Here is a 26,151-nt window from a genome sequence, read left to right as displayed (position 1 = left end):
TCCCAACGACAGATCTCAAGAAACTAGAGAATCTCTGACTTTGTAATTCTAGATTAATTTTAAATTCTAGAATGTTGATCATATACATTTAAACATTGTTCGGACAAATCAAGATGACTGTGTTTAAATGTATATGATCAACATTCTAGAATTTAAAATTAATCTAGAACTACAAAGACAGAGGTTTTCTAGGTTCTTGAGATCTCTCACTGGCAATGAGGCAGTCAGGCCTCCTCTCTACCTGGTCTATTTTTTGATATGCTTATTCTACAAGCATTAAGCAAATTTTAAAATAATCAGCAACAGTACAATATAAAATTGAAGCAGCCAATGTTAAATGGGTCAGTTTGTGATGCAATTCGTCCACTTAAAAAGCCCAATTCTTTTTTCCAACCTAAAAAAATGAAATGTGCACTATTAGCAATGATAAAATATATACTTTCTCAGCTTAGACATTCAAAAATAAATCTGACTGCCACCTTTCAAAATAAAAATGGTTCACCAATTCCAAATGGTTAAAATTCACGTCCAGTGAATGCAACAATATTGATTTTTACTGTCCTAACTACTTACAGAAAAACATTAGCTCTGGCTGGAGAAAGACAAGCTTGTTTCTCATTATAGCCAAACGCACATAGGGCAAACTAAGAATCTTGGGCTTGGCAAAGAATGTCAAATGCTAGAACTTATTTGCACTGAAAGATTGTTGTGATGTCAAAATGGAAGTCCTTTTTTTTCAGCTTAAATGTTATAAAGCAGGGAAGTGCTACCTGAACAATACTGATATTTCAAAGCAGTTAGAATTAAAGTAGCTTGACCGCATCGAGTACGATTGCAAATAATCTAGAAGTCAACAGATCAAAGCCTCAGGGACCAGCTCAGACAAGTTAACAGATAAAGCTCCTCAAAGTCACATTATCTTATCCTGCCTCTAGATGGAGGAATTGAACAATATTGAAGTAATTGCTACAGTTTAAAACTTCAGAATTACCATACTACATACTACCCAGTAGCACAAAATTTGATTTTAGTCAAATGAATACTGGATCATTCAAGTCAATATGCCTGAACGTGTAATAATACCTGTTCTTAGCTTAAATTGTTAAGCAAAAAGCCCCATTTGCCTGCTTGGGTGTTGTAAAAGACCCTATGGCACAATTTCAACTGAATAGGGGCATTAAACCTGATGTTCTGGCTAATGTTTATTCCTCAATCAGAATCACAAAAACAGATCAATTGGTCATTATCAGATTGCTTTCAAGGGGAGTTTGTAGAAAACAAATTAGTTGCCATATTTCTTGCATTTCAATAGTGATTACACTTGAAAAGTGGCTCATTGCTGTAAAGTGCTTTAACATACCCTATGTAACACATCCTATATAACCACCAGTTTTTCTTTTCCCCTTTCCCAACATTGCCACTCCACTCTAGGACTAATCACTGAATGTTAATTGAGTGTCACAGACAGAAGTCAACTTGCTCTCTTGTTGCCCATGTTTGTTTTGTATGGAGTTAACCCTCCTCTTATTCTTGATGCGTATATTCCAATGAAATAATTCAGCATTAAGCTCTGGAGTGTTATAACAAACAGGGTCATTTATTCTCGCATGCTTACCCTGAATCAAAGCACTGTCATGCACCCAGTCTCACCCATCAGCACACACAAATACTGATCAGTTATCTCAGTCTCTGATTTATGATTTCCACGCTCCGAGGTGCTAAGCCTGTGGTTGCCTGAATGGTTTTTATGATTTCAAACAAAGGTCTGGTAAAGTGAAGTTTCATGGCAGATTGCTGTGGTCAACTATTTAGGGAAGTTGGTTCTTAGGTGAACCTTGAAGTAAGCAGGTCAAGTGCTTCACCTGCTTGATGAATTGCAGCCAGTTTCAGAGTCTGGTTCTCAGACTGGCTGATGACTAGTGGTTCTGATGGATCTGCTGGGTCCTAGGGTAATGAAGGTGCAGTCCCTGTAACCAGCTTTGATCATGTGACCACTAGGTCAACATGTCTGGGGCCCAGCCAGTCTAGTTTGAATGGGGTAGGCCATGAGAAGTTGACAGCGGCCACTGAGTTTCAATCTTCCTTTTATCCAGTATGAAACATGGAGACAGACAGCCTGAAAATTCCATAGTCTTTATGAGGATGCTTAATCTTAAACAACGAGAGGTGTGAATTCCACAAAGGATTGAGAGATTCCCTTACCTACATCCATACTTAATTCGGTGTTCATTGGAGATTTTTTATCATTTGTTATCTAAATGTCAAAAGTGACATGATTTGCAGCAGCCATCTTATCAGATCGTTTGTCCAACTTTTAAAAAGCATGAACTGAAAGTTCATACCTGCATTGGACATGACAAGAATTAATTCAACCCTCTCCATTTTACAATTGGAAATACTCCTCCAGACACGAGTCAAGTTTTGAAACTTGAAGCTACAATCTAACTGCAGTCACGATCTATTTCTACTGCTCACGTGAACACAGTAACATATTTTCACAGACAGCATTTATCAAAATCCTGGTGGCAAAATTGCCCACAATTCAGTTGCACAAACATTGCACTTGCCTATCATTATATTTTATTGAAAAGTGGTGACAGAACTGTACAATAAGCCCCATTTACAAAGAACTAGCTCAAGCTGCTTTGCAACAATATCCATTTCATTTTTTTTGACACGACAGGGCAGGAACAAAGTTCATACTTGCATAAAAACAACTGGCAGATTATCCTACAACATACTTCCTGGCACTCTAGAGCCTGGGAACAATTATAATGTTTAGTTGCTAACTCAGCTCATCCCTCAAAGGCCAATTCATTAAATGGACGATTGTAGGAGATTACAACAGTTTGTAAACTGCTGAAATAACAACAATCAACATGAAACCTGAAATTTATTTCAGGGTCAAGTTCAAAAATAACTCACCTCTTTTTAGGGATTCTAGTACATCTTTAACAGATTCCACATTACACACACGTCACACCGATCTTACCCTTCAGTTAATGTTCAAGAATATATTTATAACTCACAAACCTATATTTGTTCCATTTGCTTTGTTTCTGCATTAACCTAAGAATTAACTATTCCTCCCTGCTTACTGTAATTTCAACAATGTCCTACCATTTCAAATACCACCCTGTTACCTTCAGTCCAATACATCACACTGTCAAACTAACTTTTTACATGGCCTTGGACATGACAACCTTACAATAACTGGTCTCAGATAACTATTCAGTTCTTAAATTTAAAAAAAAACAGATTTAAATTTGCCCAAATTTTCATTAAAGGAAGTTATAAAAGAAAATTAATCTCAAAATAACTTTCTACAACCAATGAATGCATAAACAGTCTCTAAATTCAACATTCAAGCTTTGTAAAGATGGCAACTCACTAAGTTAACTAAACTTTGAAATCTAACTGAAGTAAAACAAATTTAACACATTTTAACTAAAAATATACTTAAGTGCCTTTATTGCATGAAATGCAGAGGCAGCCATTAAATTTAACAGATTTTAATATAGTGCAATACCTCGAAAGTGTAAATAATCTGAAGCCTGGATCAATGGGATTATATTATATAACAAGCTCACATCATTTTCACCCACATGCAGTGAAATTGCCCAGTTTTTTTTTTACAAAGTCAGTACCTGTACTTATTCTCAAACTTTTAAAAGTACTTATTCAGCTCCTTACTTGAAACAGGGATACCGTATGAGAAACATACAGCAGGTTCATTAGAATTTGGAAGGCAAATACAAGTCAACTACAGAACTGATAATCAATGTTGCGCCTTTGTTTAAAAAGGGCTGCAGGAAAAAAAACTGAGACCTATAAGCCAGTGAGCCTCACATCTGTGATGGGTAAATTGTCGGAAGGTATATTGAGAGACAGGATCTACAGGCATTCAGGGATGCAAGGACTGATTAGGGACAGTCAGCATGGCTTTGTGAGTGGAAAATCATGTCTCAAATTTGATTGAGTCTTTTGAAAGGGTAACAAAGAAGGTAGATGAGGGGCAGTGCAGTTGATGTCGTCAACATGGACTTTAGCAAGGCCTTTGACAAGGTACTGCATGGTAGATTGCTGCATCAGGTCAAATCTCCAGGGTGAGGTAGCTAAATGGATACAAAATTGGCTTGACGACAGAAGCCAGAGGGTGGTTGTAGAGGGTTGTTTTTCAAACTGGAGGCCTGTGACCAGCAGTGTGCCTCAAGGATCAGTGCTGGATTCAGATATTTGTCATTTATATTAATGATTTGGATGAGAATATACCAGGAATGGTTAATAAGGTTGCAGATGACAAGATTGGTGGGATAGAGGACAGTGAAGGTAATCTCAGATTACAACAGGACTTCGATCAATTGGGCCACTGGGCTAACGAATGGCAGATGAAGTTTAATTTAGATAAATGCGAGGTGATGCATTTTGGTAGATTGAATCAGACAGGACTTATTCAGTTAATGATAGGGCATTGGGGAGAGCAAAGACATCGAGGAGTACAGATTCATAGCTCCTTGAAAGTGGAATCAAGGTGGACAGAGTGAAGGCGGCATTCAGCATGCTTGGTTTCACTGGTCAGAACATTGAGTGCAGGAGTTGGACGTCTTGTTGAAGTTATACAAGACATTGGTAAGGCCACACTTGGAATATTGTGTACAGTTCTAATCACCCTATTATGGAAAGGATGTTATTAATCTAGAAAGAGTGCAGAAAAGATTTACTAGGATGCTACCGGGACTTGATAGTTTGATTATTAGGAGAGGATGGATAGATTGGGTCTTTTTCCTCTGGAGCGTAGAGGGCTGAGGGGTGATCTTACAGAGGTCTATAAAGTAATGAGGGGCATAGATCAACTAGATAGTCAATATCTTTTCCCGAAGGTAGGGGAGTCTAAAACTAGAGGGCACAGGTTTAAGGTGAGAGGGGAGAGAGGTGTCCAGAGGGGCAATTTTTTCACACAGAGGGTGGAGAGTATCTGGAACAAGCTGCCAGAGGTAGTAGTAGCAGCAGGTAGAATTTTTTCTTTTAAAAAGCACTTAGACAGTTACATGGGTAAGATGGGTATGGAAGGATATGGGCCAAATGCGGGCAATTGGGACTAACTTAGGGGTTTTAAAAAAAAAAGGGCAGCATAGACAAGTTGGACTGAAGGGCCTGTTTCCATGCTGTAAACCTCCATGATTCTATGAACCGTACCAAAATTGTTAAACTAATTTTCATTGTCAGATGTTGACCAACATTCCGTACATTCTTATCATTTGTCATTTTCTGTCCTTGATTTGAATCCCGTTCTTCCTAGGTCCTTGGGAAAAACAACTATATTTGATACAGGATTACATACTCACCTATTACGATTAAGAAGACATTTGTTCTTGGCAGCATTCATGCTAGATTAATTCCAGCAAGTCCTTCAGGTAATTCTATGATCTCAGTTCTGTATTAACTAATTTGAACACAACACACTGCCCATTCTTTTCAGCATTTGAAACACGCCAGCTATCTATTTCAACCTGCACCACCTCACCTTTAAATAGAAATCTATCCATCTTTACTTTTCATGAGGTGAAGCACTCTAGTAGTACGCGGCTGTATCTCTACAATGCTAACAAAACCTATAAAGTGTTCAGTACGCTGGGATAAGTCAATATCCAGGAATTCATAAACATAACGCCAATGTGGGCGCACCATCACCAAGGACTCAGTTGTCAAGGCGGTCCTCCACTGCTGTCTTCTGAAGTCAACTGCTAATCGCTTGTATACCCAGAACATAAACATATTTTAAATAGCTTTATTTTGCATCCAACTCCACTATACCTGGTGACCAAAACACACAGCATTTTCTGTCCTGGCACTTAACCCCACAATTGGGTAAATCTCAATGTGATAACCAACATCAAGTTGGTAAACAAGCAGAACACTTTGGTACGACCACTGAATTCCTAAACCCCCTATTGTAGATACTTGTTTTGGGTATTGCTGTGGAAGTCAGGTTACAAACAATTGTGAAAATTAAAGTTCCATAATTGCCAAAAACTCTGTCAAGTATTGGAAAATGATTAGCCAAACAAGGCCTTCAGTCAGGCCTCCAATGAGCCCAACACTTACATACTCAGGATAAGCAAGTATATCTAAAACCTTATTTCATAAGCACTGCATTCCAGCTAGGACAACAGGATGAAAACAAAGAACATGTTACCGTGACAATTACCAAATAGCAGGATATGGGGACATATTATGCTAATGTGGATTGGTTTACTATTGGATAAAAATGTATGACAATGAAGGGTTAGAAAAAACCGCTCATTTCTCATTTGCTGCAATTAATTATAATTGCTAAATTTTCTGTATGAATCAACAGAACACCCAGCAATATTTTGCTTGCCTCATGTTCTCACTTGTGCACAAGTTATTAAAGCTTGAAAATTGAGTACTCTAGGTTTAAGCATTGTCTGACTTCAGTTTAAGTGTTGTTTGTACCCAAAGCCGACAACATTAGAAAAGCTCACTTTTGTGGCTCGTCACTATAAATATGGTCTTCATGATGAAGCCAGCTCATGAACCCTTCTGTATATCAACATTAATAATGTTTGTAGGGTGTATTCCCGGAAAGTAATATCCTGATACTTGGGGGGGCAGGGAGAGTGGGTAGGGCAGACAGCAAGAGAGACATGCAGACTGCAAAAAAAGTGAAAAGCAGCAGAGAGAGAAAAACTCAAAGAATATAAATATTGAAAAGGGTAATAAGTGTGATAAAAAGGTGAAAAATAGAATGCAAGTAATAAGCCAGGAATATAAAACAGATTGTAAGAGCTTATACAAGCAAATCAAAACAAACCGTTAAAAGTAAATATTGACTTTTCAGAAGCAGAGGGAGAAATTAGAGATAGAGAAAATTTCAAAGACACTGAATATTCTGTTTGCCTTCACAGTGGAAGGCAAGTTAAATATCAGCAACTGAGGATAACTTCGAGGTTAAGAAGAGTGAGGAGATTAGTGTAATGACAAAAAGCACTAGAGAAACTGGAGACTAAAATCTGCAAACCCCCAAGACCTGACGGCCTAATTCTACAGTTTTAATGAGACAGCTGCAGAGATAGCAGATAGTGGTTATGATCTTATAGAATTCCCTGGACTCTAGAATGGTCCCACTGGTTTGGAAGTGAGCAAAGGTAATAACTGTTATTCAAGAAAACGGAACGACAGGCCAGTTAGCCTGACATCAGCTATCAGCAAAGTGCTGGAATCTATTATTAAGGGTGTCTTGTACTTAGAAAATCCTAATATGGTCAGACAAAGACAACAAGGTTTTACAAAAAGTGAAACGGTGTTTGATAAATTTAAAGTTTTCTTTGAGGATGCTACTACATAATGGTAGCTAATAGGGAACCAGTAGCTAGGAATACTAGGAATTCCAAAAGGTATTTGATATGACGCCATACAAAAGGTTGATATGCAAGACAAAGGCTGAAAGAGTTGGGGTTAATAAATTAACATGTATAGAGGGATTGTTAACAATCAAGGACTGACAATGGGGACAAATGAGATTTTTTCCAAGTTGGCAGGATTCAACTAATGGAATGCTGAATGGAAGAGTGGTGGGACTCTATATTCCCAATCTATACTAATAACTTAGTTGCATTACTCTCTGACTCTTCAGTATAGTGAATAAGGTAGATGAGCTTAGGGCGTGGATAGCTGTTTGGGATTGTGATGTGGTGGCCATTACGGAGACTTGGATGTCTCAGGGACAGGACTGGGTACTTCAGGTGCCAGGCTTCAGGTGCTTCAGGAAGGACAGGGAGGGTGGCAGAAGGGGTGGTGGCGTGGCACTGTTGATCAGGGATAGTGTCATGGCTACAGAGAAAGAGGATGTCGTGGAGGGATTGTCTACAGAATCTCTGTGGGTGGAAGTTAGGAACAGCAAAGGGTCGAAAACTTTGCTGGGTGTAATCTATAGGCCGCCCAATAGTGACAGGGAAGTTGAAGTGCAAATAGGGAAACAGATTCTGGAGAGATGTTTTAATAACAGAGTTGTCGTGATGGGAGACTTCAATTTCCCAAACATCGACTGGAATATCCCTAGGGTAAGGGGTATAGATGGGGAGGAGTTTGTTAGGTGTGTTCAGGAGGGTTTCCTGACGCAGTATGTGGACAAGCCTACGAGGGGAGAGGCTGTACTTGACCTGGTACTGGCGAATGAACCAGGGCAGGTGATGGATCTTTCGGTAGGAGAGCATCTTGGATATGGTGACCATAATTCTATCTCCTTCACAATTGCGTTGGAACGAGATAGGATCAGGCAGGCTAGGAAGGTGTTTGTCTGGGGTAAGGGGAGATACGAAGAGGTCAGGAAGTTACTTGGACAAATAAACTGGAAGGAGGCGTTCTTAGGGAAAGGTACCGAAGGAAGGTGGCAGATATTCAAGGAATGTGTGTCTGGAGCTCTGAATGACAACGTTCCGATGAGACGAGGGGGTTTTGGTGGGTCGAGGGAACCGTGGTGCACAAAGGATGTGTTGAACCTAGTCAGGAAGAAAAGGAAGGTGTACAAGAGGTTCAGGGAATTAGGAGATGTTAAAGATTTTGAGGAGTATAAGGACTGTAGGAGGGAACTTAAAAGGGAAATTAGGAGAGCCAGAAGGGGTCATGAGAAGACCTTGGCGGGTAAGATTAAGGAGAATCCCAAGGCCTTCTATAAATATGTGAAAGGTAAAAGGATAAGAAGAGAAGGGATAGGACCTATAAAAGGTGAGGGGGGAAAGGTTTGTGTGGAACCAGAAGAAATGGCGGAGGTGCTTAACGAGTACTTCGCCTCAGTATTCACGGTGGAAGCCGATCTGGGAGATTTTGTTATGGATTTGCAGCAGATGGAAAGGATTGAGTACGTGAATATTAAGGAGGAGGATGTGTTGGAACTTTTGAATTCTATCAAGGTAGATAAGTCGCTGGGACCAGATGGGATGTACCCCAGGATACTGTGGGAGGCGAGGGAAGAGATTGCAGAGCCCCTGGCGATGATCTTTGCGTCGTCAATGGAGACGGGAGAGGTTCCAGAGGATTGGAGGATTGCGGATGTAGTTCCTATTTTTAAGAAAGGGAACAGAGATAGCCCGGGAAATTACCGACCGGTGAGTCTGACCTCAGTGGTTGGTAAGCTGATGGAGAGGCTTCTGAGGGACAAGATTTACGAACATTTGGAGAGGTTTGACATGATCAGGAATAGTCAGCATGGATTTGTCAAGGGCAGGTCGTGCCTTACAAGCCTAGTTGAGTTCTTCGATAATGTGACTGAACACATTGACGAAGGAAGTGCCGTGGACGTAGTGTACATGGACTTCAGCAAGGCGTTTGATAAGGTCCCCCATGCAAGACTTCTTGAGAAGGTGAGAGGGCATGGGATCCAAGGGCCTTTGGCCTTGTGGATCCAGAACTGGCTTGCCTGCAGAAGGCAGAGAGTGGTTGTGGATGGGGCTTTTTCTGAATGGAGGTCAGTCACCAGCGGAGTGCCTCAAGGATCTGTTCTGGGACCCTTGTTGTTTGTCATTTTCATAAATGACCTGGATGAGGAAGTGGAGGGATGGGTAAGTAAGTTCGCTGATGACACGAAGGTCGGTGGTGCTGTGGATGATCTGGAAGGATGGCAAAAGTTGCAGCAGGACATAGATAGGATGCAGGACTGGGCGGAGAAGTGGCAGATGGACTTCAACGCGGATAAATGTGTAGTCGTCCATTTTGGCAGAACCAACGGGATGAACGAGTACACTATCAAGGGCAGAAGTCTGAGTAGTGTTGAGGAGCAGAGGGATCTTGGGGTCCGGGTCCACAGGACTCTTAAATCGGCCTCGCAGGTGGAGGAGGTGGTCAAGAAGGCGTATGGTGTACTGGCCTTCATTAATCGAGGGATTGAGTTTAGGAGTCGGGAGGTAATGCTGGAACTTTATAAGACCCTTGTCAGGCCTCATTTGGAGTATTGTGCGCAGTTCTGGTCGCCTCACTATAGGAAAGATGTAGAAGCTATTGAGAGGGTGCAGAGGAGATTTACAAGGATGTTGCCTGGACTGGGAGGCATGCCTTATGAAGTTAGGTTGAGGGAGCTGGGACTCTTTTCCCTGGAGAGACGAAGGTTGAGAGGCGACCTGATAGAAGTTTACAAAATGTTGAGAGGAATAGATAGGGTGGACTCTCAGAGGCTATTTCCCCGGTTTGAAATGGTCGCTACGAGAGGACACAGATTTAAGGTGCGGGGAGGGAGGTTCAGAAGTGACGTTAGGGGTAAGTTTTTCACTCAGAGGGTGGTGAGTGAATGGAATCGGCTGCCGTCAGTGGTGGTGGAGGCGAACTCGCTGGGGTCTTTTAAAAGACTTCTGGATGAGTATATGGGGTTTAATGAGATTGAGGGTTATAGATAGGTCTGTAGGTAGGTAGGTGATGTGATCGGCGCAACTTGTGGGCCGAAGGGCCTGTTTGTGCTGTAGTGTTCTATGTTCTATGTTCAGCTATGTTTGCTGATGATAATGTGCTAGGTAGAAATGCAAGCTGTGAGGAGGACATTTCATGCTGCAGAGAGCTACAGAAAATTAGTGAATGTGCACAAATGAAGTATAACGTGGAAACATGAGATCCTTCACTTCAGTTGTAAAAATAGAAAGGTATTATTTTGTAAAGGGTGGGAAACTTGTAAGTGCTGATGTTCAGAGGGACTTGAGTATAGTCATATGCGTACTGAATATTGCATGCAGGTACAACAAGGAATTAGAATAGTAAATGGCAGGCTGACCTTTATTGCAAGGGGTTCGGAGTACGAGAATAAAAAAATCTTGCACAATTGTACGTGGCTTTGATGAGACCACATCAATGCTATGTAATATGATGAATCATTTTCATCTTCACAGTCATGGAAGGATATATTTGCATTGGAGTTAAGACATAACAGTTCACTGGATTTGTCCCTGGAATGAAAAGGCTATCCAATAAGAAACCAAGGAAATTGATCGTTATGTTCTGGAGTTTGTAGAATGAGAAGCGATCCCATTGAGTCATCCAGTAGGCACAGAGGTTGTTTCCTCTGTCTGGGAATTCAGACCACAGGGGCTAAGGCAGCATATAGGGATAAGTGGACAACTATTTGGGACTGAGACAAGGAGAAATTTCTTCAGTCAAAGGACTGTGATTATTTGAAATTCCTTACCCAGAAGGCTGCAACATTAAATAAATTGAGGAGACGGATCAATTTTTGGTCTGTTAGGGAAATAAGGGATCTAGGAGAAAGTGGGAAGTGGTGTTGAGGCCAAATATCAGCAATGATCGTACCGAATGGAGAAGTTGGCATGACAGGCCACATGCCTGTCTACTCCTGCTTCTATTTATATTAAGGAGGAAATTACAGATGTACATCAGGTTTTTAGCAATCATGGGGTCTTTTAGTCTTCATGTAGATTGAGCAAGTCAAGTTTATACTACTGGTGTAAAGAACAAATTAATAAGCATTCTTTCGAGGTAGTTTTCTAGATCAATTGTCAAAGTACCAACTAAGGAATAGACTATTCTAGATCTAATTTTGTGCAATAAGAAACAGTTAAATAATCACTTTGGAATAAAGGAGCCTCTGCGGGGAGAATAATCATCAATTAAATATAAAATTCAACATTTTAGTAGTGATTAACTCAAGCATTGAGATATGGTGTTAAATCTGAACAAATCAAACTACAGGGGTAAAAGGGATGAGTGGGAAAATTGCATTAAAATTTGATAGCAGATAAGCAATAAGAAAGTTTTAAAGAATTAATTTGTGATTTGCACTATATATTCATTCCCTCAAGGAATGAAAATCCAAAAGAAAAAGTGCAAAATGCTGCTGAAAAGAGTAATAAGTCTGTGTATTTAGGGGCAGGGGTGGCGGAGGGGGAAAAAAAACTAAGTAATTAGAGAAAGTAAAGTGGGTGTTTCAGAGCGGAGACAGGAGAAATGACAGTGAATGAGGAAATGGCACACAACAAATCATTTGTATCTGCCTTCATGTAAAAAAGGAAATAATGGGGGAACCAAAGCATTAGCGAAGATGAGAAATGTAGGGACATTAGAATTATGAAACAAATTGTACTGGAGAGAAATACCACTAATCGCCTGCAAATAATAGCCTACTTCCCAGGATTTTAAAGAAGTGGCAAGAGAAATTTAGCTATTTTCTCTTTGTTCTAAAATTCCACAGATGATGGGAAGGATCCAGATGGCAAAGAACAAAACAGCCTGGGAAACAGGCCCTTCGGCCCAACGAGCCCGCGCCGCTATTCCAACACCACCAGTCCCCCCCTCCACCCATGACCCTTATCTATTGTTTTATGGCCATCCACATTGAGGGAAACTAATTTAGGGACAATTTATTACTGCCAATAAGCCTAATAGCACATTTTTGGGGTGTGGGAGGAAACCGGAGAACCCGGAGAAAACCCACGCAAGCACAGGGAGAATGCGCAAACTCCCACAGACACTGGCCCAAATCCAAGTGTCTGCACAGCAAACAGTGATAGTCACTGAGCTGTTGTCTTGCCCAGCATCTGGTCCAGTTTAAGCACACACTAACGACATGATGCACTAGGCCTATCTCGAATAACCAAGAGAAGCCCGAGTACGACCCATCGCGTGTATGCCCCTTGTTGGGCAACAAGGCGGATCGACTTAAAACCTGTGAATGAAAAAGAGAAAAAACATTATCATCATACCATATCCATTTACCTTACCAGGGACGCCCCAATGCTAATGAACCTTATTTAAAACAATCTCCTATATCCACCCAACTCCAACCCACTCACGTGCCTAAGTTACTCTTAAACATCTCTAGCATGCTTGCTTCCACCACCTTACTTGGCAGAGCATTCCATACCCCCACTACCCTCTGTGTGAAAAACCTCCCTCTAATATCTGTGTTATACCTCTCGCCCCTCACCTTAAGCCCATGGCCCCTCGTATTATGTGTCTCTACCATAGGAAATAGCTTATCTCTGTTTACTCTATCTATACCCTTCATAATCTTATATACCTCTATTAGATCCCCCCTCAGTCACCGTCTTTCAAGGGAAAAGAGCCCCAATTTCTTCAATCTTTCTTCATAACCCAGTCCTTCCATACCAGGCAACATCCTGGTAAACCTCCTCTGCACTCTCTCCAGAGTCTCCACATCCTTCCGGTAGTAAGGCGACCAGAACTGGACGCAGTACTCTAAATGCAGCCTAACCAACGTTCTATACAACTACAACATTAGACTCCAGCTCTTATATTCTATACCCCTTCCTATGAAGGCTAACATACCATATGCTTTCTTCACAACCTTCTCCACTTGTACTACTACCTTCAAAGACTTGTGCACTTGCACCCCCAGGTCTCGCTGCGATTCTATACTCCTTATGGGCTTACCCTTAATCGTATAACTCCCCCCCTACATTATTCCAGCCAAAACGCATCACCTCACATTTATCCGGATTAAACTCCATTTGCCATGTATCTGCCCAATATACCAGCCTATCAATATCCTGTTGTATTGCCAGACACTGCTCCTCACTGCCTGCCAATCCAGCCATCTTGGTGTCATCAGCAAATTTGCTGATCACACCACTTACTCCCTCTTCCAAGTCATTTATATACACTACAAACAGAAGAGGTCCCAGTACTGAGTCCTGCGGCACACCACTAGTGACAGACCTCCAGCTAGAAAAGGACTCCTCTACTACTACTCTCTGTCTCCTCTTTGCAAGCCAGTTCTCAACCCATCTAGATACATGGCCACGTATCCCATGAGCCTTAATCTTTTCTACCAACCTACTATGAGGGACTCTGTCAAACGCCTTACTGAAATCAACATAGACGACATCAACGGCTCGTCCTTCGTCGAACGTTTTTGTCACCACCTCAAAAAATTCTACCAGATTCGTCAGGCAAGACTTCCCCTTTACAAAGCCATGCTGCGTATCCTTAATCAGATCGCAACGCTCTAAGTGCTCATACATCCTATCCCTAAGAATCCTTTCCATCAAATTGCCTACCACTGACGTTAAACTCAATGGCCTATAGTTACCCAGGTTATCCCTCCTACCCTTTTTAAACAACAGCACCACGTTCATTATCCTCCAGTCCTCTGGGGCCTCAGCTGTGTCCAAAGAAGAGACAAAGATTTGTGTCAAAGGCCCAGCAATCTCATCCCTCAGCTCCCTAAGCAGCCTAGGATAAATGCCATCGGGCCCTGGAGATTTATCAGTTTTAATGCTACCTAAAAGCCCTGACACTTCTTCCCTCGTAATCGATAGATCTTTCAATTGGTCTACTGCTCCCGCGATGAGCGTACCAGACATCAAGCCCCTCTCCTTCGTGAATACCGACACAAAGTATTCATTTAGGATCAGAAAGATAACAAGGAAGGTGGAAGAAAATTGTGACCAAAAGGGCAACTAGTCTGATATCAGTAGTAGGGCAATGTTAAAATCTATCATCAGGTACACAGGAACATGGCACTTAAGATAACCACAATTTTAATTGGGGAGCCCCAACATGGATTCCTAACAGGGAAATAGTGTTTGAGAAATCCATTTTTTTTTTAAGCGTGACGCTAGTTGGGCAATTAGCCAGGAACCAGTAGATGTAGTGTATTTAGATTTTCAAAAAGCATTCCTAAGGTGCCACATTAGACGTTGTGATACAAAATTAGATCACAAGATTAGAGTTACTATGTTAGCGTGCATTGAGGATTGGTTAATGGACTGAAAACAAAGAAGAAAACAAACAAGATTTTTTCAGGTTGTTTGTATCTAGTGGAGTACCCCAAGGATCAGTGCTTGCATCTTAGCTATCAACAAACGATAGCAACAATGTAGAGTTTAATGTATCCAAATTTGCTGACAATACAAAGTTTATTGGGAAAATAAATTTTGGGGAGGATGCAAAGAAGCTTTAAAGGAATACCGACAGGTTAAATCAGTGAACAAGAACATGGCAGATGGAATGTAATGTGGCAAAGTAATACAAAAAGTAGAAAAACAGAACATTTTTTCAATGGCGAGAGAATGGAAATGCTGGTACTCAAGTACATAAGAACATAAGAACATAAGAAATAGGAGCAGGAGTAGGCCATCTGGCCCTTCGAGCCTGCCCCGCCATTCAATAAGATCATGGCTGATCTGTCGTGGCTCAGTTCCACTTTCCCGCCCTCTCCCCATAACCCTTAATCCCCTCTCTTATCAAAAACCCATCAACCCGCTTCTTAAAAATATTTAGCGAGGCAGCCTCCACCACTTCAACGGGCAGAGAATTCCAGAGATTCACCACCCTTTGAGTGAAGAAGTTCCTCCTCAACTCCGTTCTGAACTGCCCCCCCTTTATCTTGAGGCTGTGCCCCCTAGTCCTACTGTCTTTTTTGAGCGGGAAGAGTCTTTCCACCTCTATCCTATCCATCCCATTCATCATCTTATACGTCTCAATGAGATCTCCCCTCATTCTTCTAAACTCTAACGAGTACAAGCCTAGTTTATTCAGCCTCTCCTCATAGCTCAACCCCCTCAACTCCGGTATCAGCCTAGTAAACCTCCTCTGCACTCCCTCCAAGGCCAAAATATCCTTGCGCAGGTGCGGCGCCCAAAACTGCACACAGTACTCCAGCTGCGGCCTCACCAATGCCCTATACAGCTGCAGCAAGACCTCCCTACTTTTATATTCAATCCCCCTCGCTATGAAGGCCAGCATCCCATTCGCCTTCCTGACCACCTGCTGCACCTGCAGGCTGGGTTTTTGCGACTCATGCACAAGGACCCCGAGGTCCCTCTGCACTGTCGCCTGCTGCAGTTTTTCGCCACGTAAGTAATAGTCCTTCCTACCATTCTTCCTACCAAAGTGGACCACCTCACACTTGCCAACATTAAATTCCATTTGCCATTTCCTGGCCCATTCGCCCAGCCTATCTAGATCCTTCTGCAGACTCTCCACACCCTCCGCACAATTTGCCTTTCCCCCAATCTTGGTGTCATCAGCAAATTTCGACACCCTACACTCGGTTCCCTCCTCCAGATCATCTATATAAATGGTAAATAGCTGAGGCCCCAGCACCGACCCCTGGGGCACTCCACTAGTCACCAACCGCCAATCCGAATAGCACCCATTGACCCCCACTCTCTGCCTCCTATTTGACAACCAATCCTCTATCCACGCTAACACCCTACCCCCAACTCCATGTCCTCTGACCTTCTGCAGTAACCTCTTGTGAGGTACCTTATCAAACGCCTTCTGAAAATCCAGAAAGACCACATCCACCGGCTCTCCTCTATCCACCGCCCTAGACACATCCTCATAGAACTCCAGTAAATTTGTCAGACACGACTTCCCTTTAATGAAACCGTGTTGCGTCTGCTCTATCAAGCAATTCCCTTCAAGATGCCTCGCAATTTCCTCCTTAATGACGGATTCTAACATTTTACCTACCACAGACGTTAAACTAACCGGCCTGTAATTCCCCGCCTTTTGCCTGGCACCCTTCTTAAACAACGGCGTAACATTAGCCGTTTTCCAATCCTCCGGCACTTCCCCGGAATCCAGCGACGTCTGGAAAATAACCACCAAGGCATCCACTATCACCTCCGCCATTTCTTTCAGAACCCTCGGATGCATTCCATCCGGTCCTGGGGACTTGTCCACAATCAGCCCCTCCAGTCTGTCGCGCACCACCTCTCTAGTAACAGTAATGTCATTAAGACCCTCCATTCCTACCACCTTTCCATCGCTAACACCCGGCAAATTATTCACGTCCTCCTCCGTGAAGACAGAAACAAAAAAGTTATTCAAGACCTTAGCCATATCCCCATCCCCTACCACTAGGTCCCCTTTCTCATCCGCTAAGGGACCAACGTTCACCCTAGCCAGCCTCTTCCTTTTTATATATTTATAAAAACTCTTGCTATCCTTTTTTATATTAAGTGCTAGCCCAGCTTCATAGCTTAGACTGGGATGTCCTTGCGTACAAATCACAGAAATTTAACATGCAGGTACAGCAAGCAACTGGGAAAGCAAATGATATTTTAGTCTGTATTACAAGTACAATTGGTCGAATAATTGAAAAGGGCTTTGGTGAGAGTACACAGTAGTGTATAGTTCTACTTTTCTTATCTAGTGAAGGACACTTGCCTTCAAAGGAGTGCAAAGAAACTTGACAAGACTGATCCCTGAGGGGCAGGGAATAGCCTGCGAGTAGATTAGACCTATATTCACTAGGGTTTAATGGAATGAGAGGTGATCGCATTGAAACATACAAAATTCTTATGGCCATCGACAGGTTAGATACTGGGAGGACTTTTCTCCTGGAAGGTTAGTCCAAAAATAGCAGTCAGATCTTAGGATAACGGATTTAGACCTGAGGTGCAGGGAGATTTCTTCACTCACAGGGTTGCAAATCTTTCAAATTCTCTAATTCAGAGCACTGTGAATGCTCAGTCAGTGAGCATACTGAAAACAGAAATGGATATTTTCGATGCTAAGGAAACCAAAGAATATGGGGAAATTGTGGGAAGGTGGAGTTGAGGCTGAAGATCAATTATTTTTTAGAAATGTGTAACATGCTCAAAGGACTTGATGGTCTACTCATGCTCCTATTTCTTAAATTATGATTTCAAAACACATTTTCCATCTAGCCAGTTAATATACACATACAACAACGATTCCCTTCATTCACCACTTTCAACAATCAATATTTTCTGACTGCACTGTAGTCGTCAGCATCCTTGTAGTGAAGAAAGATGGACAGTGACAAGAGGCATTATTATTTTTAACATATTTAAGGACCATTGTGTTATTCTATGAAACAGGTTTGTGGGTCTGTGTGCGACAAATAATTTACTTGAGCAGAGGACTGATGTCTGGTGTGGTTTGTGGCATGAAAGGAGTGGAAGTACTAACGGTATCCATTTGAAGTAGTTTAAAGTTTAATTTGTTTATTAGTGTCACAAGTAGGCTTACATTAACACTGCAATGAAGTTATTGTGAAAAGCCTAGTCGTCACACTCCGGTGCCTGTTTGGGTAGACAGAGGGAGAACTTAGCATGACTAATGCACCTAACCAACATGTCTTTCAGACTGTGGGAGGAAACCAGAGCATCCGGAAGAAACCCACACAGACACAGGGAGAACATACAGACTACGCTCAGACAGTGACCCAAGCCAGGAAACAAACCCAGGTCCCTGGCACTGTGAGGCAACACTGCTAACCACTGTGCCAAAGTAGGCATGGCCAAGTGAATTTTCAATAAGTAACAAGCAGTGGGGAGGGTTTGGATTTTCAAACAGGAGTAAATGGTTTTCAACTTGATAAAGGTCATAAATAAGCTAGTTATATTTTGGGAAAGTTAAGTTTCAAAGAGGGACTGAGGATTATAGGATCAAAGATAAAAAAAGAGATGTTAAGCTGTGGTGGTGATGGCTATGAGAGATCTCCTGGAATATATTGCATTGGGAAAAGAGCCAATCCAGAAGAGTGTCTGTTTCCCTCAATGCAATATTTTATGTTGAGGTTTTTTGAATTTCCACAGTGAATGAGAAGTCCTGAGATGTACCTTTCCTACAGGAACAGTGGATTACTGGAACGTTGTAGTTAAACGTCTATGAGGAAGATTTGCCTAGAGGGTATTTACTTGCGTGTCTAGCCAAGTTATTTTGAGAAATGTTCAGTGAAACAAATTTTAACAGTGTAACTACAATCTTGTGTACTTAATTTTACTTAATGGTTAAAATCTCAGAAGTGTTACTGGAATTTGTGGCGTCTAAATTCAGTTGTGGGGGGGGGGGGGGAGGAGGAGGAGGAGAAGGAGGAGGAGGAGGAGAAGAAGGAGGAGAAGGAGAAGGAGGAGGAGGAGGAGGAGGAGGAGGAGGAGGAGGAGGAGGAGGAGGAGGAGGAGAAGAAGAAGAAGAAGAAGAAGAAGAAGAAGAAGAAGAAGAAGAAGAAGAAGAGAGCAGCAGCAGTCACAAGGGATGCATAGTCCAAGGGGATTCAAGGAGACTTGAGGCCTGCCTCAGCCACTGCACTGGGAGAACAGCCTCCCATATTTCTGGAGGCCTGGATGGAAGGACCTCCTCCCTGAAAGAGCAACTCCCAGAACTAATCCAACCCCACCCTTCACTCCTTTGTGACTTCCAGCCAGCCCGCCACAACACTCAGGCCTCACACAGCACCTGGCCCTGACTTCTTCCCCAATAAAACCCCACTTAAAAATGGGCCTACCTCCCTGACCCTACTACTCGATAGCTACAGAACACCGTAGCACTGTAAGCAGTATTTTTATAAGCTCCATCAATAGGTACCTATGTACATGCCAGTGAAGCCACAAGTTTCATTTTTGCTAAGCTAGTGGCAAGAGTCATCCTCTATTTAGGTTAGTCATTCAAAAAAATGCTGACTTCAATGACAAGAGCATAACAACTATAACAAACACACACACACTCAAGAGTATTAATGACAGTGTCAAAACACCTATGTAAGGTTAGCACAATTTATTCTCAAATATTCTTCCTGTTTCTCCAAAGTAGATCAACACCATGTCCAGTGCACATAAACTCCTGGTAGATTATTCTTGCATGTCCACCAATGAACATATCAATTAACCACAGGAAATAGGGGGAAGAGGGGAGGAGGCAGGGTAGATAAACATTGAAAATATACTACATGCTAATTCTGGCTATCTAATGGTGCACTCACACCAGCAGGGCTATTCTGTTGCATTATTTCATTTAGCCTTGTCTGAGATTTGAATTATTGAATAGACCAGTGAGTCTCATGAGGATGAGCAGAACATTTCATTCCACTGCCTACAAGACCCTCTGTGACTGCCTGTCAATGCTTCAGCCAAAATGTAATAAGTCCAAGCTGATCTAACATACAGCAAGTCTCGGTGGGCCACAAGTTAACAGCCATATGCAAGTTCTTCAATCTCTTCAGACAAGTCAGGTGGTCAGTTTGCCACTAACATAAAAAAAAGTCTCTCCGTTCAGATCAGAAAATTCCCTTCTGCACATTTTGGGTTTCTCCAACAGCTGTCAAGAGAGTAGAAGACAGAGCTGGTCCCACGTTTCTGTCAATAATTCTTGATTCAGCCACAAGGAGATGCAATCCAGGGTGGTTACATAAAATTTCCCCCGAAATTCCCTGTATGAAACTGCTCTCCAAACATAGGAAAACCCAAAGATTCATCACACCTAGAAGCTCCAGGAGGAAACCAGTCCCATTCCTCTGTGGTTCAGCGTGTTGATGCACCAATATATTATGCAACTTAATTCCATTCTTTGAATTTGGCATCTGATGCTTTTTCATTCCAAGTTATCTTTTACAGTTTCATTAGCACTGTTGCATTCCATTTCAGTCTTAGATCGCGTACTTTAAGTTGCATTTACAAATGGTGCTAAACTTTAAAATCTGTCAGTTTCACTTGTAGAAACAAGTAGTTATGAAATCCAGCACTGCATCAAAAAATATTTAGAAAAAAATTCAAGGAGCAAGTTCAAAATAAAGTTTTTTAAAGTTTATTTATTAGTGTCACAAATAGGCTTACATCAACACTGCAATGGAGTTACTGTGAAAATCCCCTAGTCGCCACACTCCAGCACCTGTTGGCATACACTGAGGGAGAATTTGTCATGACCAACGCACCAAACCAGCGCTTCTTTCAGACTGTGGGAGAAAACCAGAGCACCTGGAAGAAACCCACAGACACAAGGAGAACGTGCAGACTCCGCACAGGCAGTGACCCAAGTCAGGAATCGAACCTGAGTCCCCAGCGCAGTGAGGCAGCAGTACTAATCAATGAAAATACGCACACATTCAAAAATGTTGTGTGTTAAGATTCTAAATTTAAATCCTGTTCAGTATTTTAATCCATTTCTGCATTAGATGTTTAGATGTATTTGTTAAATATCACTCACGGCACTATATTCATCAACAGAGAATCAAGGGCAATTATATGCTTCCAAGTCGACACTAGGCAATTCTAGTAACCTCTGGTCAATCTTAGTTTTACAAGGAAAAATATACACTTTACACAATTTCAAGATGCCAATACTCTACCAGTGCACATCAAACTGTGGAGACTCTGGCCCAGTGATATTAATCACTAGACTATTAATCCAGAAACTCAGCCGATGTTTTGGAGACCCTAGTTCAAATCCCGCTATGGCAGCTGGCGAACTTTGAATTCAGTTTTAAATATCTGGAATTAAGAATCTACTGACGACCATGAAACTATTGTCGATTGTTGGAAAAACTCATCTGGTTCACTAACGCCCTTTAGGGAAGGAAATCTGCCATCCTTATCCAGTCTGGTCTATATGTGACTCCAGAGCCACAGCAGTTTGGTTGACTTTCAACTGTCCTCTGAACAAGGGCAACAAGGGACGGCAACAAATGCTGGCCAGCTAGCAACGCCCATATCCCATGAATGAATAAAAAATAAAGATATACAGATGAAAATGCTAAAATTATGAAAATATCCTGACAGAAAGTAATCAAGAGTACATAATTTTTTTCACGTTGAGATGCTGTTGATAATTTGTGGTGTCCATATACTTTCTGCTTATGCCATCTTCTCATTAGTTATCAGTTTCCATTACTAGAGCTAGGGACATCAATAAAAGGTACATATGGACACAAAATGTCAACTCTACTTCTCTCTCCACAGATGCTGCCAGGCCTGCTGAGTTTATCCAACATTCTGTTTTTACTTCAAGAAGCAGTCAGTCCTTCATCAACCAATATGGAAGCTGCATATTCAAAGTAGGATGTTTTCCTCCAATGGTTTAATATGCAAACACATTATTTGTTACAAAAATGAATTCTGAATGCTGTACACCATTTGAAACAGCCTCCTGAACAACTAGTATGGAGCAGTGCAACACAGATTTAATTGCCTCCTTTGCCAAGTTTCAACTGCAACCATACCATTACATGGAAGGACACCAAAACAAATTAATTGACTGATATGCACCAACTTGACACAAACATTAGTTACTTACTTGGTGTGAAAGCAAATCTGTGTTTGCATAGTTCACAGTATTCTTTTCTGCTGTGTTTGAGCCATTGAACTAAACTGGGAAAAAAGTTTAAAAAATTAGTACTGTCAAATATGGACAAGTATTATTCATTTCTTTTTACAACTATCTACAGGATAGTTTTGCTCATGCTATAAAATTTCACTGGGAGCATTATTCCCACATTGCAATTTAATAAAGTGTATCATAATTTTTGTTCAGCAATGCATCTTCACATCATACACTATATATACACACACATATATATTCATCACGTGTAAGCAAACACTTAACTGCATACAATTATGGTTGATTTGCAGCAATCATACCTTGCATTAACTGCTGCATAAGCTGATAAACCTTACCAGATCCAAATGATCTCATCTATCAAGGCACTGTTGATTTATTTTATGCTGATTTAGTGACTAGGCATCATCAGCTTAGTTCTCAGCTCATCTCAGTTGGTAGGGCTCCTGTTCAGGCTAGAATTTTAAGGTTTATGCCTCTGTATAGTCTTGAGTGTATAATTGAGGTTAACACTTCAATGCAGTCCTGAGGGAGTGCCATATTGTTGAAGTTCTTGGAGTAGATATTAACTAATGTAAAAGAATTATTTCAGAGCCCTGATTCTGCAGGGATGCGTAACTTATTAGATAGCTCTACCAAAGCAGCATCAGTGACCCAGGGACAATGGGTTGAATGCCTTTTCTGTGCTGTTTTATTCTTCAATGGCTTCTAGATTCAGATTTTGGGATGGGAGGGGTGAAATTTCAGGGCAGCAAGAGCTCAAATATTTACCTGGGAAAGAATCAAAACTTGCCTTTTCCGATGCTGATAATTAGCTTTACAAGACCAGCTTCATCTCTTTTATTTTGTTCTTTCAACATTTACAATTTTAGTTTTTCTATCTGTTGTAGCTAATTACTTAAATATTTCCATCATTAGACAAACCCAATAACATTCACATCAGTTTACAATTTATATGAAACACATACCCCATCCCCATTGCAAACAATATTAATTAGCTTCAGTCATATTGAAAACATTATTCAGCATAATATCATTGAGATGTTGATTTATGTAACTATTTTAAAGAAAGCTAATGTTGACAGAAAATTGTCTCACCTCATTGTAATGCCATACTACGTTATAAAACAGTAATTTATATAAAGGTAAAAGACTACTGCACAGTATATTAATCTGATCCAACCTACCACTCTTGGTGGATAAATTTGATACTGCCAGTGCACACGCAAGGATGGTAAAGTGGTTTATCTGCTGTCCCCTCTGACCGACAGACCCGGCATATATCTGTTGACAGAGAAGAGAAAAGGTGTCTTGGTATTGAAGTTTTAGCAAACTCATCGCTCATTTAGCTTACTAGTTAAGCCATTCGGTTCCAACATTTATTCTGAAAGTTCAAACTAAAAGAATGTACTGTCCAACAAATAAACACTGAAGATTCCTGAAACTGAGCCTTCATTTTTATTTAGAATAACTCAAGCAGCAATACAAGGCATTTCAATAGGCTGGTTGTAGGTATGTACACCCCACCCACACCCCTGATGCCAAAGCCATACTGCTGCACAATTGATTGGTAGCAAGCATTACTGCTGTCTGAACTGCACTGCTAATCAGTAAACAGATTAGCACAGAGCTCCATTCACCTGTGATGTTTTTCAAAAGTTAGAAACACAAGACAGTGCCCACGTAAGACAACTCTTATTCAGACTCATAGTAGTACGACGTGCCTTTAACCAGGTATTCAACTTAAGATCACACTATATTCATATGCCACATTCTGTCATCTCAAGCAGCGAGATAGCTTCTTGATGAATAGAATATTACACCACTGAGTCATGAAGCAATCTGACCTTGGCAGCTGATCAACGCACAACAAATCACACTGCAAACCACAGAAGCGATTGGACAATTGTAGCCCAATACACAATTCACCGCTAGATCACAAATTACTTTCTCATGTTGCTTCAAAACAACAAACTTGGCTTTTTAATAGCTATTACCACGAACTTCAATTACTGGATGCAAATTTTGTGGTTACAGGACAGCACACTGGCACAGTGGTTAGCACTGGTGCCTCACAACAGGCACCCAGGTTCGATTCCTGACTTGGGTCTGTAAGTTCTCCCCATGTCTACTCAGGTTTCCTCCAGATGCTCCAGCTTCCTCCAACAGTTGAAAGATATGCTGGTTAGGTGCACTGGCCATGTTAAATTCTCCCTCAGTGCACCCGAACAGGTGCTGGAATGTGACGACTAGGAGATTTTCATAGTAACTTCATTGCAGTGTTAACGCAAGTCTACATTACATTGTTTTAAGTTCATTTATTATTGTCACAAAGAAAACTATTAACATTGCAGTGATCACTCTTTCCTTCTCAAAATCACAGCTGAATGCCACAGAACAAGTCTGCGCAGATTATATATATACATTCTATAATTTCATGGACTTTGGTTTTGCTTATGGGAAGACAATTTCAGATGTGAAGGATTCAGAATACTAAAAAATTACAAATATAAAAGTATTAAATTTAAATGGCTTTATGTTGTGAACGAATAACCAGAGTTCTGCATCTGTTCAATTACTTTTACAGACATTATTTGTTATATCCAAATAGGAAAATAATCTAGGCAGGAATTCTCTGTGTCAGATGTCTGTCAGTGAGAATGGAGAATTTGGCACTCAACCAAAACTCTACACTGCAGCTGGATTGGAGAGCCCCAGCTGTGGGCAAGATCGAAGAATTCAGGCCCTTATGTCTGCAGATACTTCCCGTCTACAAAACCTTACTTCTATGGTGACAAAAGTGATAACCAACCCACTACTTTTTCACCATTGTATTTCTGTAATGAAAAATGCCTATATAAAAATACCACATAATTACATCCCCTCAGCACTACAGTTTTGTCAACTACTTGAGAATGCCTTTCCTAATGAATTTTCTCATTCCAAATTCACAGAAGCCATTTTGAACATTGCTGTGCTGGGAGCTTGCTGTGCATAAATTGGCTGCTGAATTGTTCTGGGCTACAGTGACTATACTTCCAAAATGATTTGTTAGCTGTAGTGTTTTAGGACATCTAGTAGTCATGAAAGGGACTATATAAATTCAGATCTTTCTTTCTCTTTACCCAGATCTAACATGAATGATCTGTGACTATTTCACTGTACTCATTTACAGAAATTTCAGAGATAGTAGAGTGTCAACAACAATCTCACGCTGCCAGCTAAGAATTGAGGGCAAAACAATGCTCATTTCAATGAGCAGATCAAGTGATAGCACGTAATTATACCAAAAATAAAAAATGGCTACCAGCCATTGTTTTAGCAAAAACAGGTTCAACTTCTTACCAGTTCAAACCAAAGATGAGTTAGTTTGGCGATGCCATACTAATTGTTATCTCGAAAGGTTCCTCAGAATCATCTCCAGAAGTACCAACTTTAGTCCCTAATGTTGTGAATACTACTACGGAAGACTTAATTGAAGCGGAATTAGCTACTATACCATATGACAATGATGCATAATTAGTTTCAAGAGAAGAAGTGAGTAATGGAATTCCAAATCATTCTTCTAGGGTCAAGGACAGCCAACTTTTACAATGTCATATACAACCAAAGAGGAATAGTCCTGATCAACTTTCTTATTGATCGTGTATAATGGTTAATGATGCATAGTATTGTCCTATATATAATCTGTCATGACCACAGAAGTAAGGGGTTGCAGGTTGCTTTAAGAACTAATCATACAATTTGATGGTGATGTCATTAGGGTGTTTGCAGAGGCTGCTGCTTTGCTTTCAGTTTGTACTCTACAGTGCAGATGCCTCTTTCTGCCTGTTGTGTATTAGCCTGAATTTGTGTGTGAGAATCACATCTTTATTTTGTTAAAACCCACAACCTCTAACGTAGTCAGGACATTATAAGGTCTTAACAGTCAAAGCAATGGAATTTAATTCATAGATATTGGATAAGTCAGTAGCAACTTACTCAAGTTTCTCTACGCTGAGCTTGTACAAATGCACAACTAAGGAAAATCCAGAGAAATTAAGTCACATCTTTTATGTTCAAAGTCTTCAGGAATGTATTTTGGCT

The 26,151-nt window shown here is 41.0% G+C and overlaps 1 protein-coding gene across 2 annotated transcripts in view; it reads right to left on the bottom strand.

Annotated features, from left to right (window-relative positions):
* Positions 1–26,151, bottom strand: part of marchf6 (membrane-associated ring finger (C3HC4) 6) — a 97,155-nt gene that overhangs the window by 44,628 nt on the left and 26,376 nt on the right. For both annotated transcript variants that reach the window (XM_080203447.1, XM_080203456.1), the window contains exons 2-3: positions 23,253–23,349; positions 22,024–22,097 (exon numbers count right to left, since the gene is read on the bottom strand). In XM_080203447.1, coding sequence (XP_080059573.1) covers positions 22,024–22,097; positions 23,253–23,349 — 171 coding nt within the window. The remainder of the gene's footprint in view (positions 1–22,023; positions 22,098–23,252; positions 23,350–26,151) is intronic.

Source organism: Carcharhinus amblyrhynchos, chromosome 2 (genome assembly GCF_965287045.1).
Source record: "Carcharhinus amblyrhynchos chromosome 2, sCarAmb.v2.hapA, whole genome shotgun sequence".
Taxonomy (NCBI): domain Eukaryota; kingdom Metazoa; phylum Chordata; class Chondrichthyes; order Carcharhiniformes; family Carcharhinidae; genus Carcharhinus; species Carcharhinus amblyrhynchos.
The sequence above is the reverse complement of the archived record's forward strand: the minus strand, read 5'-3'. Positions and strand labels throughout refer to the sequence as shown.